The following is a 19,145-nucleotide window of genomic DNA, read 5'->3' on the forward strand; positions in this document are numbered from 1 at the left end:
AAGAGTCCACAAGAACGCCAGGATGCCTCTGAATCTAGGCCAGAGAGAGATGCGTATTCAAGTTCAGTTTCCTCTTTTTACAGTCAATGGCATCTTCCTCGGTTTGGCTTCCCAGACTCAGGACTGACGTCTTCATTCCGGGTGTCTAATGCCAGTAGAATCGTCATAAGATTTTGCCTTGACCTTGATAGGGACACTATGGCAGAATAGTCCGTTAACTTTACACATTCAGTGAGAAATAAATTCTTCTTTACATTGCCAACGTAAAGGCCACTTTCCAAAGATGTAAGATTGAAGGGAAACCGGGGTTTGTCTTTAGTTTAGGCAGGAACTATGTAAACCCTTCTGTTACAATTCTCCTCACAGAATGAAAATCAAGGGTGTTTTTTGTTTGTTTTGATTTAAAGAACTTTATGTTCCTTCTCCGGATAGGAAGCCTACAGAATTTATTATGCTTTAACAGGAAAATACAGGGTCTGTTTTCCCCAAGAGGCCTTGTATTTCAACTCCATGGGCCAGAAAGACAGACTGAATGAAGCCAAGGGGAATATCTGACTATAATCAATCTACTTTCTGACCAGGGGCACACAGGGTCCCTGACCTCCATTCTCCGGATTCTATGTCTATTCAGCCATGTGAGCACAGGCACTTAGGAGAAATGTGCACATCACTTCAATCATTTCCCCACTCCTGGATTTATCTTGATCCACTCAATGTCTGCTTTCTGCCAACAGTAAACCCCAGAGGTCAGGAGGTCAAAGGTTCTCGATGTTTACCTGGGGTTCCTTTGGAGGCCCAGCAACGACCCTTTCCTTCAAGATCCATTCTGCACCTTTGGATCATGCTAACTGCACACAGTAATAACCCCGAGCTCCCAAGGCGGCATGCCATGGGATGAGGAGGACCTACGGATCAAGCCTGCTAGAGAGAAGGCGAGGTGGATGCAAAAAGATGAAAATCAAGTTTACTTCGGGTCTTTGTTTTGAGAATTGGAGGTTTAGAAAACTTCCTTAAATAGAAGGAAGTCATAAAAGGGAAGCAAATTAAGTTTCTAGACATTTGTATGATACAGTACTGAACTATGGTTTTTCCTGGACCAATGTTGTTACCCAATGTCACAATGTGACTCATCTCTAGACACCCTAGTGCAGTGACGGCGAACCTTTTGAGCTCGGTGTGTCAGTATTTTGAAAAACCCTAACTTAACTCTGGTGCCGTGTCACATATAGAAATTTTTTGATATTTGCAACCATAGTAAAGATTTATATTTTTGATATTTATTTTATATATTTAAATGCCATTTAACAAAGAAAAATCAACCAAAAAAATGAGTTCGCGTGTCACCTCTGACACGCGTCATAGGTTCGCCATCACTGCCCTAGTGCCTATTTTCAAGCTAATGACATTAAATTTTCCCTTGCAAGAAGATTTTAACATAAACAGAAAATAGAGTATTTTAGGTAGCAATGATCTAAAATATAGCTGTTCTTGAGCATACATTCCCAATGGGCAAAACTCGGTACGCTGGGGAGCAAAAAAATATTACTCTTCATCTATATAAAGCACAAAACTATATATGGTCCATAAACAGATGTCCAGAATCAGAATATTTGTGGTATTAAAATTTCATGGGGATAGACAATTTGAAAAAATATATCTAAAAAGGCTCTTTAGTGAGGAGAGAAATGAAAAATTTGAGAAACACTGCTACCGATTCTTCTGTCAAGTCAGGAATACCTAAATTAACTTCATTCTAGTGATAATTCAAAATCCCAAGATAAAACAGAAAATCATGGAGATTCTACTTCTAACCTATGTACTTGTGACTGGATCCAATTCTGTGGCCTTTGTTTCTCCCAACAGAAGTCACTCAAATTGTTCAAGTGTAAAGAAAACCCTAGGATTAGTAATATAAAAAAAGTTGATGAATCATTAAGTTTACAACACATACAAAGAGTACAAACCAATAAAAGTAAATTTATTTAAATTACTAAAATAGCTTTTAAAGTCATTTATGGATCAGCTGCTATAATTATTTTTCCAGAAAGGTAAGCAAAATTAATTACTTTAAAATTATTTTGGTCAGTGAAACATTTAATAAAAACAATTTGTTTCTCCGTATAATATATAGGTATAAAATAAGCCTTTTCAAAAACTCTTCTTGTGTTAGAATCCTCTATAAGTCAGACGATCTGATTTCTGACAGGAACAAATTACAATATGAGGTATAAATTTATGAATACTGGTAGTCTTAGGGGGAAGAAATTAGACCACACACTACTACCAGTCATGGGATCTTCAAAAGGGTTGTTGATCATTAAAAAAAAATAAGATGGCTCTAGGGTTTTAAGATTCTAAGAAAAATCAAAGCAATTGATAGATGAGAAAGCTGTTACAGATGCAAAAGATATAACCGAAATATTATAGTACAGTAATGTACAGTAGTACATTTTAACATTCTTCACACATGGTAAAGTTCACTTTCTTTTTGGCTTGAGGCACTCAAGTTTATCATGTGCATAGTACATCTTTATATTTGTTATAAGAGTCACTAAAAGAGACTGTAACAAGTGGACATGTAGAAAATTAAATCCTTCAATAGCCCAGAAAAGCTGGTTAACAAATGGTCTACCAAGTCCCTCCCTTCCCCAGAAACTACATTTCTAAATTCAAAACAAAGCTTAAGGATATATCCAAAATAAACCGCTCTGGATTTACCTGCCCTTAAAAGTCAAATGAACAAGTACACTTAACCTCGTGATAGCATGCTTCACAATCGTTGAGTGGACCAAAAATTTCTTAAAAGTAAAAAAAGGATATGTGAAAAACAAATCCCAACAAAATGCACTGAGAATGGAGTTTAGATAACTATGTTTGACTCAGTCTCTGTGGCTTATTTGACATTTTACCTTTAAGAGTTATTTTTTCCCTCCTTTCCTTCCCCATTCCACAAATTCTCTCTGTTCTTGCCTCCAAAATCAAAGGAAAAAATAACAACCCAAACACACACTCAGATGACCCTTCGCGTTACTTTTGTTCCTATAAGCAGAAGCTCAGGAACTCACACCTAAAAGAAAACAAAATGGGAAAACCCACAGTTGCATTTAGGGAGCTGCCTTACTAAAACCAAACTGAAAAGTCTACGTTAAAAATCGGGAGGCTTTATAGGAAGGATTTTCTAGTCCGTCCTACTGGTCATTCCATAATAATAATGATTCAGCCAGCATCTAAACTGGTCCTCTATGGGACTGCATATAACTTAAAGTTCTCTGATACCAGTAACACAAATCTTAATGGAAATAGGGAAATGTTTCTCTCAAACAACAGGTAAGAGGTCGGAGAAATGATTTAGAACTTTACTTCCTTCAGAGAGAAAACAGTTCTTTCACAAAGATGCATTCTGTCTCTGGTTACAAAGTCCAAAAAATTCTCAGCACTTGGGACATGATTTCTCTTCTGTCGCCGCTTATAAGCAGATGCCCCTTTTCAGGGCGTTTTCAGGTTGTACAGGCAGGACGAGGTGGGAAATACGGCTCCAGAGCCCACTCAGTTTGTCTGGGTCCATATGTTTGTAGGAGGTGGGTGTGTTAGAGTTGGTGAACTTGACTTTGAGGAAATCCCTCACTTTTTCTTCAATTTCCTTTAGGCCTAGACTGGTTCCAAGTGTTTCCTCCTCCAACAAGACGGTCAGGACTAAGGCAACATCTTTGAAGGCCGCATTTTCATGGTCACAATACTTGTAGAAGATCAAAGTGGAGCCGGCGGGCAGGGACTCGAAGCGGTGCACCACAGCTGCGTTCTGGCCATTTTGGAATCCATTGCTCAGTTCTTGGTCCACCTCTAGTTTCACAGCATCACTGTCCTCGGTAGCTCTGCCTGTCCCATCAATCCGGATGGCACGGACACTTCGGTGGGATGAATAGGCATCAGCGATTTGTTCACTCAGACACTTGAGTGCTTCCTCAGCATCACGGGCAGCGGTCAGCAGCAGGATAGCAGGCTGAGGACGAGGCTGGGAGCTGTTGAGATGTTTTTCCAGGAATGTTAGGCTCCTTTTCCACAGCTTCTCATCTTGACCTTGGTACTTAATCATAAGTTGTTTCATCTGGTTCTGGAACTCTTGCACAGCAGTGCTTTCTACCTCAGGAACATGAGTGTACCACCAACTCCCGAAGACAAGAATAAGGAGCACAAGTATTGGCCACCACCACCACTTCATCTTGACAAAAGATGCATTTTTGGGTTGTCCAGTCATGTCTGCTCAGGGAAAAAAAATGACAGATACAAATATAAATTTCTTCAAGTCAAGGGCAAGTTGACTTGTAAAACCAGTATTAATCTTTTAAAAAATGTTTTTAATGAATTTTTAGAGAGAGAGGATGGGAGAGATAGAAACATCTATGAGAGAGAGATATCAACATTGATCAGCCGTCTCATGCATGCCCCCTACCGAGGATTGAGCCTGCAACCCAGGCATGTGTCCTGACCAGGAATCAAACTGCAACCTCCTGGTTCATAGGTCGATGCTCAACCACTGAGCCACACTGGCCAGGAAAACCAATACTAATCTTTATAAACAGACAAAAGAGGAAGGAATTTAAAGAAGGGAGCTTGTAATTTACTTTCTTAATAATTTATTACACATTTTTAAGAAAATCTCACACCGATAGGTTTTAAGTTATGTGTATAAGCATACTTATAGCTCTTCAATACCAAAATGATAAAAACTCAGAGGAAAAAGTAAAATTTAAATGTATGAAATGGCATAAACAGGTCATAAATAATTCTATATAATAAAAGCCTAGTGACCGAATGGTGGAATGACCAGAATGACCACTCGACCAGTCGCTATGATGAGCACTGACCACCAGGGGGCAGATGCTCAATGCAGGATCTGCCCCCTGGTGGTCAGTGCGCTCCCACAGTGGGAGCAGATGCTCAGAGGGCAGGTCCACAGCTGCTCGACTGACTGGGATGAGTGGCGCTCCCACAGTGGGTTGATCCCTGCAGGCCATGCCCCCCACCAGTGCACGAATCCCATGCACCAGGCCTCTAGTATAATTTATAAAGCAAAACTATTATTACTACTGCTAACACTGGGGAAGTAAGCAATATTAAAAGATACTTTATAAAGCATTTTTAAATTTAGAAACCCAGAGTTCAGATGGCTAATCAAGACAGAATTTTTAAAGTTTTTGAAGTGTATAAAAAGATAAAGAAAAGGATGCACTCTAAGTGAACACCTTGCATATAATATAGCTAGCTGTCCCTTTAGTAGACTGATGCAAGTTAACACTGGTAAAATTTAGTTTGCAACTCATCCCTAATTATTATTGGCTATCATGATGCCAAGTCACTTATCTATTGCTTTTCAGTTTATAAAGCACTCTCTCATATGTCACACACTTAATTGTTTAATATAATGGCAATGAAAATACTTCTATACCTTCTAATTATTGACTGACTGCTTTAGACTAATAATTCACTATGAACCTTTTAGAGCAGTAGTTCTCAACCTTCCTAATGCAGTGACCCTTTACTACAGTTCCTCATGTTGTGGTGACCCCCAACCATAAAATTATTTTCGTTGCTACTTCATAACTGTAATTTTGCTACTGTTATGAATCATAATGTAAATATCTGATATGCAGGATGCATTTAGGCAACCCCTGTGAAAAGGTCATTTGACCCCCAAAAGGGTCGCGACCCACAGGTTGAGAACTGCTGTTTCAGAGCAATAGTTGTCATAGGTCTCATAATACTAAGACATTATTAACCTTTCCCATCATGTTGACACTTGCATTGATGGTACAAAAAACAAATGATGCCTTAGAATGAATCACAAGGCAGTGGCACCAAACTGTACAATTATAGTTTTTGTATTCTTCATGGGCATACATTCAGTTTTACTTAAGAATGTCCTTCATAAAGCAGTTAAAATTATGTATCTTACTATAACTTGAGGTTAATAAGAAATCATTTGAGCACAAATTTTAATATTCTATGTGAAGAAAGTGGAAGCACTCATAAAGCACTTTGCCCTAACCGGTTTGGCTCAGTGGATAGAGCGTCAGCCTGTGGACTCAAGGGTACCAGGTTCGATTCCAGTCAAGGGCATGTACCTTGGTTGCGGGCATATCCCCAGTGGGGGATGTGCAGGAGGCAGCTGATTGATGTTTCTCTCTCATCGATGTTTCTAACTCTCTCTCTCTCGCTCTCCTTTCCTCTCTGTGAAAAATCAATAAAATGTATAAAAAAAATAAAGCACTTCTTTTTATTAAAACTGAATTTATTGGGATAACATTGGTTAATAAAACTATACAGGTTCAGTTACATAAAGCACTCTGATGCATAGCCCAAAACAATGGCTGTTTCAGGAAAAGAACTTTTGCAACTGAGGTGTGAGCTAACCTAGTGCTTTTTTTCATGGAATTTTTAATTGAAAGAACAAGTGACAAACTATGGTTAGTCGGATTTGCATATCTGATCGACATTTTCTTTTTTTTCTTTCTTTTTTTTTTAATTTTTTACTTATTTTTTATTTTATTTATTTTTTACAGAGAGGAAGGGAGAGGGATAGAGAGTTAGCAACATCGATGAGAGAGAAACATCGATCAGCTGCCTCCTGCACACTCCCTACTGGAGATGTGCCCGCAACCAAGGTACATGCCCTTGACCGGAATCGAACCTGGTACCCTTGACTCCACAGGCTGACGCTCTATCCACTGAGCCAAACCGGTTAGGGCGACATTTTCTTGAAAATGAACAAAGTGAGCCCAACCGACAGTATTTGTTGCCAATTATAAAATTTAAGGTTTCAAGCAAAAATTACGATTGTGGAAATATTGTATCTACCACTATCAGTTCAAAAGCTCCCAATTCTAAAAGACTTTTTTGTCGGTGGTGATATTAACAAATGTACTCTTGATATTGTATTACAAATGTCTCAACATCTGGAAGAACTCCGTAACTCAGTGAATCCATATTTTCCAAATGACCAGCGCAGGATAGCCTATTCAAAGTACAACAAAGACCAATAGGTTTTACAGAATACAAAAAGTTTGTTAATGTGGTCTCAGATTTCACATTTCAAACAGCAGTTAGAAACTACCATTTGTTGAGTTTTGCAGAGTATCAAAATTAAAATATCCACAATTATTGGAAATTATTAAAATTCTATGTATCTGTATAATGCTGGATTTTCTGCAGATACTTCAACCAAAGCAATATACTGCAACAGACTGAAGGCAGAAGTAAAAAGTACGTAAGCTCTATTGTGTTAAGCCAGGCATTAGAGATTGGAAAAAATATAAAGCAAGTTATCACTCTTCTTATTAAATTATTCAAAAATAAAATAAGTCAGAAAAGAATTTCAACTTTATTATCTAGTTAAATATGGATATGTATAACCCATATATTTTTAAAATAGAGTTTTTGGGGGTACTTATTAATTTCACTAGTAGAAAGTGGTATTGAGACCAAAAAGTCTGCAAATCAGTTATTTTCTTAGTACTCATTGAGGGTAATAAGCAGGCTTAGGAAACTAAATTTGCCCCCAACACTACAGAGAAGGTAAGTGATCCAATCTAATTCAAATACAGGCCTGTGGACTCTCAAACCCATGATAATCCTGTTATGTTATGCTATGTGAGGTCTTTTTTCTTTTCTTTTCTTTTTTTTTTTTTTGACTCAGCAAGGTTCACTTGGTTAACAGTATTAGTAGCTTTAATTTATTAACTTTTACTTTTGGTTGTATGGACAATAAAGTGAAGGGGGAAACCAGTTGTCGTTTCTTATCACTTACCCTTAAAGAATTTCACCGCTAGTAAAATATACTTTTCCCTCTGAAGTGCTTAAAATATAATTCTTCAAATAGCATTAAGTTATTTTGCTGTCAAACACAATTAAAGACAATTATGGATCACCAGTTTTAGAGGCTCACTTAATAAAAACTGAACAGACTTACGTTGGCTGAAGGTTGACGGAGACTGGTTTCCAAACTCTGATTTCTGAAAGCTGTCATCTAATGATAGGAGTAATAAAGACTATCAATTTATGTTTCATAACTTAAGTATTTCCAACAGAGAAAGAAAATAAAAATTCCACCAAGAAATAAAAAAGGTGGAGCTCTGCCAGAAGCAGAAGAAAAAAGCAGAAGTGCCCATTAGAATGACAGCTCCTTGAGACAGGGGCCTATTTCCCTCACAATTACTGACAGCATGTCTCGTACAAAGTGTACTCTTAATACATTCGCTCCGTGAGAAAGCCTTCAAGTATCTGATCCAAATTATTTAACGGGAGCTGTGAAACTTCTGGGACAAAGTTAGGAGGTTCAAATAAGCGCAACCATAATGAAAGGAAACATATACTATCTGAAGACCTGACATATATTGAAACATTTGTCTGGTGCTGATGCTGTAAAGAGGAAAATCAAGAACAAAATCCGGATTATGGACACTGGGCTATCTGGATAAGATGTTTTAATGTAAAGCTCCATCTTAACACCATTTTCTACCTCAAATTGACTCAAAGATTTCCTCTGGTGCGTCTGACCACTTCAAATAGTCCCAGTAATTTTTAGAGGGGCTGGGTGAAAAAGGTGAAGGGATTAAGAAGTACAAATTGGCAGTGACAAATAGCGATTTAAAGTACAAACAACATAGGAAATAGAGTCAATAATATTGTAATAACAATATATGGTGTCAGGTGGGTACTAGCCTTATGAGGGATCCTTCATAAGTTATATAAACAACTAACCACTATGCTGTACACCTGAAACTAGCATAGTATCAAATGTCAACTGTAATAGAAATTTAAAAGTTTTTAATAAAATAAATAAAAAATGACGTTAAACAAACTTTTTACCATTTTTGTTAATAGGCAAGCAAATCTGTTTTATGTTTGTGGTTAAACAATAGATTTCAAAGGTAATTTTCTCACAACTTCATCAAATCTCTACTTCTATCATTACTTCAGAAAACAAATTAAAAACTACCCTAACTCTTTTCTTTTTCCCTCCATCTTTCTTGGCTTGGCCACAGATTTTAACTTCTAAGAGAGAGGTCACAGAAGGATAGGGGTTCAGAAGGTGGAGAAGCTAAGTTACTCATACACATGATCTACATTTACCAATACTAACATTTATCAGTTGTCTGGAGTCACAACTGTGTGTGTGTGTGTGTGTGTGTGTGTGTGTGTATAATCTTTCAGGTGTTTATCCATAGCTTTCATCTGAGAAACACCAAACTAAACTGGAGGAATAAAATTAGCACTGCCAAGGTCCAGAAATAACCTTATTTTTGGTCATATGACAAAAACCCTCAAATGAAGCAAAATGACATCAACCTTAACTCTAAAGACACATTGTTTTACAATTCCTACTTCAGCCCAGGACACTACATTTTTTAGAAGCTGCTAAATTAGGTTACTAAATAAACAAATGCATAAAAATAATTATGTTAGCTTGAATACCTCACTCCTTAGCTGCAAAGATCAAATGAGATAATATATAAAAATGCTGTGAAGTGCAATACTATGATGATATTAAAGACAAGTAGCTAAATAATGTTATGTAACATGTAATATTTATATAACTCATAAAAAGTAAATTAAGAAAACAAAACTAACACCAACAAAATCTAGAAAATAATCTTAACTAGTAGCCCTGCACATGAATCCATGCGCCAGCAGGTCGCTGCCGCCCTCCTGTAACTCCCCCGGCCCCCACTCATAGCTTGTTGCCCTGCCCTCTCCTGTAGCTCTTTGCCTCCAGCTTGCTTGCTGCCCTGCCCCGCCCCATCCTATAGCTCTCTGCTGCCCCCTTGTAGCCAGTAGGTCGCTGCCGCCCTCCTGTAGCTTCCCCGCCACCCCCCATAGCTTGTTGCCCTGCCCTCTCCTGTAAGTCTCCACCTCCTGCTTGCTTGTTGCCCGCCCTCCTGTAGCTCTCAGCAGCTTGCTTGTACCTCTCTGGCCCACCCTCCTGCTGATCCATGATCTGGTCGTGATGTGCTTGGTCGTTACGCCTAAGGGTGTAATGGCTAATTAGCATATTCCTCTCTTATTATATAGGATGGTACCAGAAAAAATAAAATAGAACTAAACTTAACTAAGGAAGTGAAAGACTTGTATACTGAAAACTATAAAACACTGATGAAAGGAATTTAAAGCAGACACAAGTAAATGGAAAGACATCCCATGTTCATAAATTGAAGAATTAAATTCTTAAAATGTCCATATTGCCTAAAGTAATCTACAGATTCAGTTCAAGCCCTATAAAAATTCCAATGGCATTTTTTACAGAAATAAAAAACAATTCTAAAATTCATATGGTGTCACCAAAACTCCAAATAGCCAGAGCAAGCTTGAGTAAAAACAATAAAGCTGGAGGTGTCACATTTTCTGATTTCAAAATGCATGACAAAGCTAAAATAATCAAAACAGCATGGTCCTGGCATAAAAACAGACACATACACCAATGGAAGAGAATAGAGTCTAGAAATAAATCCATGCAGATATGGTCAACTGATCTTAGACAAGTGTGACAGAGCTCAGTCTTCTTAATATATGATGTTTGGGAAAATGGATATCCACATGCAAAAGAATGAAACTAGACCCTAATCATATACTATACACAAAAATCAACTCAAAATGGATGAAAAACTTAAACCTAAGAACTAAAACCATGAAGCTCCCAGAAGAAATACAGAGAAAGAGCTTCTTGATACTGGCCCTGGCAATGACTTGTTGGATATGGCGACAAAAGCAGAAACAAAACATGAAATTACATCAAATTAAAAAGCATAATGAACTAACTTGAGACAAAGTAGGAATACAAACAGGTAAAATACAAAAAATCAGCTAGCAATTTAGCAACTTAAAAGATGTATTTCTACATTCCAATTAGATCCTCAATGTAATTATTTTACCTTCTACACTGCATTTGTAGTGTCTTATTGGAGGAAGTAAAAATTATACAAACTTTTTTTTTTAGGAACATGTCCAGTTTATTTCATAAAGTCTCCTAATTTTATTTTATTTATTTGTTTTTAAACCTTTACTGTTGAAAGTATTACATATGTCCCTCTATTCCCCCACTGACCCCTTCTAGTCCACCCCTGCCCCCTGGCTTTTTTCATACACATTTTTGATAATAGTGTGCACTATACTTCACTTATCTGGAAGTAATCTGATATTAATTACCCAGAATATAGGGATGTCCCCCAAAATGTATACACACGCTTCAAATAATTATAAAGGCAGTGTTTATTAAAATACATCTCATTTTCAAAATTGAGCTATCAGCTGTTTAATTGTGTAGACATTTTTGGGGACACCCTGTATATAGTTAAAAACTAAGGAATAACATGTAAAGTCTCTGAACTTTCCTAGAATATATATTCAAACTCAGTTTTATTTCCAAGAGTATCTCTCAGATCTTCAAAATAAGTTTTAATTTTTTTATACTGGTTATAAACAAATCCTAATAAGCTGAATAATTAATAACCTTTCCTAACTCTAGTAGGACAGGACGAGCAAAATGTAAGAAGTTATCTTCTAATAGCAGGTACACATAGCAATAAGAAATGACAGCCAACAATAAGGCAATAACCCAGAGAGCATCCTTCTAATTGCTAGAAGGGATGCTACCTCATTCATGAATTGCTTAATAAAGCCAATTAGATCTTGGAGAAAAAAAAAAGGTAACCCAGTTTTGATAGCTGAAGAACTCATTATATGTGGGGTAAAAACTTCATTACTGGGAAAAATGAATTGTGAGCTATTACTGTTTTGCTAATGGCAAACAAAGCCACAGAGCTTATCTTGTCCAATTATAGTTAATCACTTCATGAGCAAGAGATACATGATGGGGATTTTTATGTTATCTACATAATAATAAGGGGTGATGACCTTGTGACCTACTGTGATTAGGTGAGTAAAGAAGGGAGAGAAGTTAAGGGTCACATAAGGCATGGATTTTTATTTTATATGGTCAAGGTTTAACATAAACACATTGCTACAGAAATTAAGATGGACACTGAATTCAAAATATGATTGCTTCATCACATCTATTTATGGTATGTCCTTATTAATGACATCACAAACACCTTAAATGCTTATCTGAAAAATTAAATATTTTTGTATGTTAAATAATCAAGAAAAACAGCAAGTAAAATTATTTCAATGGTAGGTAGAGATTTATTAACTTACTTGGCATCTTCGTCCTTATTCTTGTGGTTTGGTCAACCCTTTCCTGAAGGTTTTTTTGACATCCTGATATTTTGATATTTTGAAGGTTTTTTTGATATTTTGAGCCTGTAGCAAATACATATATCAAAATATGATTTCATATACTTTGAAAATGTATACCATACTCCCGTGTTAGACAATGTCAAAGGACCACATCAGTGAGGATGAACCACTTCCCAGCAAAACATGTAGCAAATAAATATACAGGATGGGCAAAACTGTATAATAAAAAAACTGTATAATAAACTGTTAATAATAAAACTGTGAATAACACAATAACTAACTAAGTAATAATATAAGAATAAACTCACGAAATCACAACTCTAAACCTACTTTTGCCCAACCCTGTATAATCACCTAAGAAACAAAACTCTGTACAAGCGCTTTGCTCTGGTCTGTGAAAACGACTGAGTTCAAAAACACTTCAACTTGATTTCAATGTTAATTAAGAAGAGAAAGTTAACTCTTGCAAATAAATTACTTTCAGTAAAATTGTCCCGAACACATTTCCACATCACAGAGTAACTACCACATATAGTACCAATGTGTGGTGAATTAAAAGGCAAAGAGGAGAAAATGACTTAAAAACTCCTACAGAGGTAGTATTTTTTGTTGGCAGAGTAATGACAGGTTAGAATTGGTTGACTAATCCAGAATCACCATCCACTTACTTGGCACTGAATGTTGCGTATCAAGAGCTTTGAAGTCTTGACCTGAAACAGAAACAGAGATAAAGTCATAGAATCCTTGGAAATAAGAACAAAAATATTGCATAAATATTTTGCTTGTTTATTATAAATACTATAAATCAAAGAAACAAAAACAAAAACCTTTCATCAGTCCCAAACATATACAGTAACTGTTTTCCCTTTTTTAAACTTCAAAATGTTCAGGAATTGGATAATTAGTAGTCAGCTTTAGGATCAATACCATCAAAATAATGATGAACTGTCTTGAATGTTTACCAGGTGTCAGTGTAATTTTACTTAATTCTCACATTTTGTGTGGTGAATAGTATTATTATTCCTATTTTACAAATAAGAAAACTTAAATTGATAACTTGCCCAATTAAATATCTCAAAGTAGTAGGGCTGAGATATAAACCCTGGCAGTCCACATAATGTTATGTATTATATAAGCAAATTTGTGGACATTGCAGAGTAGGAATGAAATAAAGGATCCTGCTGCATGTTTTGCGCTGGTACTTAAGGGCACCTATAAACTGATACAATGGAACTTGAAAATGATATTACAATGCTAACAAGAAAAATCTCCAAATCTGCCCAGAAGAAATGAGTTACTTCCACCCATTGATACAAGTATCAATGTAAATTTATTTTCAACTTAATTTTTTTCTGAAAACAAGTGCAATATATGCTAGCTGTAAAAGGAATGCACCTTTCTAGAAAGGTATAACTTAAAAATTAATAAATATCTAGTAAGTGTTGCCCTGACCGGTTTGGCTTGGTGGATAGAGCATCGGCCTGCAGACTCAAGGGTCCCAAGTTCAATTCCAGTCAAGGGCATGTACCTTGGTTGCCGGCACATACCCAGTAGGGAGTGTGCAGGAGGCAGCTGATGGATGTTTCTCTCTCATCGATGTTTCTAACTCTCTATTCCTCTCCCTTCTTCTCTGTAAAAAATCAATAAAATATATTTTTTTAAAAATCTAGTAAGTGCCTACTATGTACAAAATATTATATGTAGGAATGTCATAGTGTATAAGACCGATGTTCTTCCAGATTTGTCTTTAGTCTATACCAGCCGTAGGCAAACTACGGCCCGCGGGCTGGATCCGGCCCATTTGAAATGAATAACACTATTGAAAAAAAATACCATACCCTTTTATGTAATGATGTTTACTTTGAATTTATATTAGTTCACACAAACACTCCATCCATGCTTTTGTTCTGGCCCTCCGGTCTAGTTTAAGAACCCATTGTGGCCCTTGAGTCAAAAAGTTTGCCCACCCCTGGTCTATACTAACAAAATATAGTATTTTTTTAAAAAGCAGACACATGATTTTTTTAATATTTCTTTTCATCGACTCTAAAAAGTACTTTTTATAGAAACACCTCAGATTTAGGGCTGTATCTTATAACCAATGTTATGTTGTAGTTTAACTGGATGGCTTTTCTTTCTCAGTGATGCATAAAATCGATGGCATCTTAGATTCAAGAAAATATATCTTGATCACCTATATTCATTTGTATAAAACATTAACTCATTATTCATAGCTAAATGGTATTCTCATGCATGAGTGTAGCATAATTATATAGAAAGATACATTTAAGAGCTTCCAAAATCAAAGATTTTGAGTAAAAAAGGGCAAATATATAAGATGATGCAGAGTATCTTTTCCACAAATGGTTTTTGTTTCAACAGCTTATTCATTTTGTTACCTTAGTTTTTAAGTCACAAACCTAGAACCTACTAAAAACTAAAAATACATATAAAGTGGCATTTCATGTCAATGCCTCTTTTGAAGATCAACAAAAGATAAACAAAGTTGAACGGAATATAAGTAGAATCACAGAGCTGAAGGAAGAAATAGATGTAAAAAATAACTCCAATATTTATGTGATGCTTGCGAGGGCATCATACTTGCAGATGACAACTGCTTAATGATACCTTATTGAATTGATGCTTTCATTAGCTATTTTCAAGAAGAAACACAAAAATTTGCAAGGAGAAACTGACACCTTAGAATCCAGAGTGGAATCAACTCAATGGGTGTTAGCAGATTTGAAAGTTGTTATATCCAAAATTTGGGAGCAACATAAACCTTGAAGCTGATGAAAGTTAAACATTTTATAATATTTTAATAAACTTGAATATTGTTCAAATGATAATTTGCCTTCAAATGATATGGAAAGTAAAACTTAAAAAAGTTTTTTCATTTATTTAATGGAAACTTGTCTATTTTCTTAAAAAAATTTTTTTTAAAACATATTTTATTGATTTTTTTACAGAGAGGGAGGGAGATAGAGAGTTAGAAAAACCGATGAGAGAGAAACATCGATCAGCTGCCTCCTGCACATCTCCTACTGGGGATGTGCCCGCAACCAAGGTACATGCCCTTGACCGGAATTGAACCTGGGACCTTTCAGTCCGCAGGCCAACGCTCTATCCACTGAGCCAAACCGGTTTCGGCGGAAACTTGCCTATTTTCATGTCTTGCTTATTAATATGTTTTTACTGATTTCAGAGAAAGGAAGGAAGAGGGAGAGAGAGAAACATCAATGATGAGAGAGAATCATTGATCGGCTGCTTCCTGCACACCCTCTACTGGGGATGGAGCCCAAAACCTGGGCATGTACACTGATCTAAAATACTGGTGCACAGGATAATGCTCAACCAACTGCACCACACCAGCCAGTGCAGTATACAAGGATATATATATATATATATATATATATATATATATATATATATATATTTCTTATCTATTAATAACTCAAATTCTGGGGCTTGATTTAAAACTGTGAAAAGAAAAAACAATATCATCTCCATTTAACCTAAGAAATACATATTCATTGTTGATAATCTGTAAAATAATGAAAAAAAGTGAAAGAAAAATGTCACTAATGGTTCTACTACTCTAAACAAATCACTGTTAGCTGTTAGCACATTACTTTCCGATCTTTTCTTGAATTATATTTTCTCAACACTTTACTATGAAAATTTTCAAAGTTGTAAGCAAGGTTGTAAAACTTTTATAATCCCACCACCTAACTTACCATTAACTTTTTACTACAACTCATTTACCACTAATTTATTCATCATTCCAAACCTTTGCAACAGTTAAAATTATACTGCATGTAAAATTTTATATCCTTATTAAAATATGTCTATATAAGTAGGCTCAAACTATTACATTAGTTAATTAAAACCTTTCAACAAATTTACATTGCAACCAAAAATATTCAACAAATCACTGAAAGCAGTTCTGTGTTTTTTAATTCTAACTCAAGGTTGAATACAGAGATGGCTCACTCAAGAAGCAAACTCAAGATGCACGATGAGGTTTTTAAAGCATTCACCATACCCCCTTTTCAACATTTTACATGAAACTTGCAACAGAGTATCTTTAAAAACGAGAGCAGCATTGACCACACCCACAGGTAGACTTTTAAGAGTGTAAAACATGGCTTTCCTTACTTTGTGATGACTGCCAAAATGATTCTAAATGTTGACCTGGTCTGCTGGTTTGATCTAAAAAATAAAGAAGAAATATAGTACAATATAGAGTATATTTAACTTTTTAAAAATACACATTTTTTATTGATTTTTTACAGAAAGGAAGAGAGAGGGATAGAGAGTTAGAAACATCAATCAGTGGCCTCCTGCACACCCCCTACTAGGGATGTGCCCGCAACCAAGGTACATGCCCTTGACTGGAATTGAACTTGGGACCCTTCAGTCCGCAGGCTGACGCTCTATCCACTGAGCCAAACCAGTTAGGGCTATATTTAACTTTTTAAGTGCACATTTTACAAGAGAAAAAGGTGTACTCAAAAGAGCAAAAATACTCAGGGATAAACCCCAGGGAACACCTGAGTGCATAATTTTACAAGTTTCTAGAGTCAAGCTGTATCTAAAACATTAATTAATTATCAGTCTTTCCCCTAACTGCTTTTTCTTTTTTTACTTTATTTTTTTGTTAATCCTTACCCGAGGATATTTTTCCACTGATTTTTAGAGAGAGTGGAAGGGACGGGGAGAAACAGAGAGAGAAACATTGATGTGAGAGACACATCTATTGGTTGCCTCCTGCATTCAGATAGAGCCTGCAACCCAGGTACATGCCCTTGACTGGAATTATACCTGTGGTCCTTCAGACCAAGGGCCGATGCTCTATCCAATGAGCCAAACTGGCTAGGGCCCCCCTAACCCCTTTAAAAAAAAAGGACATAGTACATGGTGTAAGGTAAGGGGAAATTTTGAAAGTTTGTAATAATGGATCTTCTTGAAATCATTAATGTCAATTTTTTTCTTAAATTTCTCTTGCACGTGGTCAATATATTATTCTAATATGTTCTTAAAAACATTGTCATATTTAAGTGGAATTTAGAGGTAAATCTATTTAAAAGCAATCTGATTGCTATTTTGGCAACAGAAGCATTTGACACACTTAGGTATGGTGGCTAAATATCTATCTATATATATAAAAGCCTGAGCACCTGGCCAACTGATAGCTATGACACGCACCGACCACCAGGGGGCAGATGCTCAATGCAGGAGTTGCCAAGCTGTGGTGACTTGGCAACTGCAGTTCTCAGGTGACGCATCCAGAACCAGAGAGGAGGGAGCCGGATTCTGGGGTGCATCACCCGAGAACCACCCTCTCACAATCTGGGACCCCTCAGGTGATATTGGAGAGCTGGTTTCGCCCAAGCCCTGCAGGCCAGGCCAAAGGATCCCACCGGTGCATGCATCTGTGCACTGGGCCTCTAGTGTGTGTGTGTGTGTGTGTGTGTATTTTTTTTTAATCCTTACCCGAGGATATTTTTCCATTGATTTTTAAAAATTGATTTCAGAGAGGAACGGAGAGGGAGAGAGATAGAAACATCTTTTTTAAAAAATATATATATATATTTTTATTGATTTTAAAGAGAACTGGAGAGGGAGAGAGAGATAGAAACATCAATGATGAGAATCATTGATCAGCTGCCTCCTGCATGCCCCCCACTGGGGATCAAGCCCATCACCCAGGCATGTGCCCTTGACCGGAATTGAACCTGGGACCTTTCAGTCCCCCGCTCTAGCAACCGAGCCAAACCAGCTAGAGTATGGCTAAATATTTTTAGTAGTGTATCCCTATTATTAAAAAAATTTTGAGCATCAATATCCAAAACCTATTTCTTCCTAACATTATACACCAGTACATGCATTACTAAAGTAATACATTAACAAATGTGTATATTATAAAAGAAAAGACACTTTAAATGGATGAAATAGAAAAATATAAGCATGAAATGCTAATATTTTCTTCCTGCATTCCAATGGATCTTCTTGTACCTGTTCACTGAAAACTAGCCCGAGATAATCTAGGAAGATCAGTATTCTTCTTAATATGTCTCATGTCTTTGTTCTTTAGCTACTTTTCTTCTGCATGTGGGTATGTGTGCTTCAATAAGAATATATTAGAATTCTCAAGGGACCACAAAGCCTGGGGTTTATGTAGTAGTTTCAAAGAGCTATATATCTTGGTAGCAATAGCATTAAACTACTGGCTATATGAATGCTTAATTAGTCTCCAATTTTTAGATCTTTATGTATACATATGAAAACTAGTGACAGCACTTAATTTAAGTATTTACTATGTGCCAGGTACTTTCTAAGTGCTTTGCACATATGAATTAATTTAACTTCACAACCACCAAGAAGTTAAGCAGTTGCCTAAGGGCACAGACCTAGTAGCGGAGGAGTGAAACCCAGGGGTTCTGGCTCCAGAGCCCATGTCCCTAACCACTATCCTAGAGTGCTGCATAGCTCCTTTGGGATTTCTGTATCAAGAAAGATCGGGTTCAAATGAGGAAGGATGGGAAATATGTAGAATACCAAATGCCCACAGACCAGCTTATGAGCTTATTTTTAAAGTAAAACGATTAAGTAAAACTTAGAAATTACAGAAATTCTCAAAGGTGGGGAGGGGAAAGTGGAGACAATCTTCCATGGGGCTGAAATATATAAAATTACTCTTTTTTTTTTTTAAATTTTATTGAGTTTTGACAGAGAGGAAAGAAGAGAGATAGAGAGTTAGAAACATTGATGAGAGAGAAACATCGATCAGCTGCCTCCTGCACACTCCCCCCCACTGGGGATGTGCCCGCAACCAAGGTACATGCCCTTGACCGGAATCGAACCTGGAACCTTTCAGTCCGCAGGCCGACGCT

The 19,145-nt window shown here is 36.6% G+C and overlaps 1 protein-coding gene across 5 annotated transcripts in view; it reads right to left on the reverse strand.

The window, feature by feature from the left end:
* Positions 1–1,957: 1,957 nt before the first annotated feature.
* The window catches only part of TOR1AIP1 (torsin 1A interacting protein 1), a 29,667-nt gene continuing 12,479 nt past the window's right edge, over positions 1,958–19,145 (reverse strand). For 3 of the 5 annotated variants that reach the window (XM_036344923.1, XM_036344919.1, XM_036344920.1), the window contains 5 exons: positions 16,408–16,461; positions 12,918–12,959; positions 12,208–12,312; positions 7,967–8,023; positions 1,958–4,257 (listed from right to left, as the gene is read on the reverse strand). In XM_036344923.1, coding sequence (XP_036200816.1) covers positions 3,467–4,257; positions 7,967–8,023; positions 12,208–12,312; positions 12,918–12,959; positions 16,408–16,461 — 1,049 coding nt within the window. In that variant the 3' untranslated portion in view covers positions 1,958–3,466. The remainder of the gene's footprint in view (positions 4,258–7,966; positions 8,024–12,207; positions 12,313–12,917; positions 12,960–16,407; positions 16,462–19,145) is intronic. The other 2 variants (XM_036344922.1, XM_036344921.1) reach the window with 2 other exon arrangements.

The sequence above is a fragment of the Myotis myotis genome, unplaced genomic scaffold, assembly GCF_014108235.1.
Source record: "Myotis myotis isolate mMyoMyo1 unplaced genomic scaffold, mMyoMyo1.p scaffold_m19_p_18, whole genome shotgun sequence".
Classification (NCBI taxonomy): Eukaryota; Metazoa; Chordata; class Mammalia; order Chiroptera; family Vespertilionidae; genus Myotis; species Myotis myotis.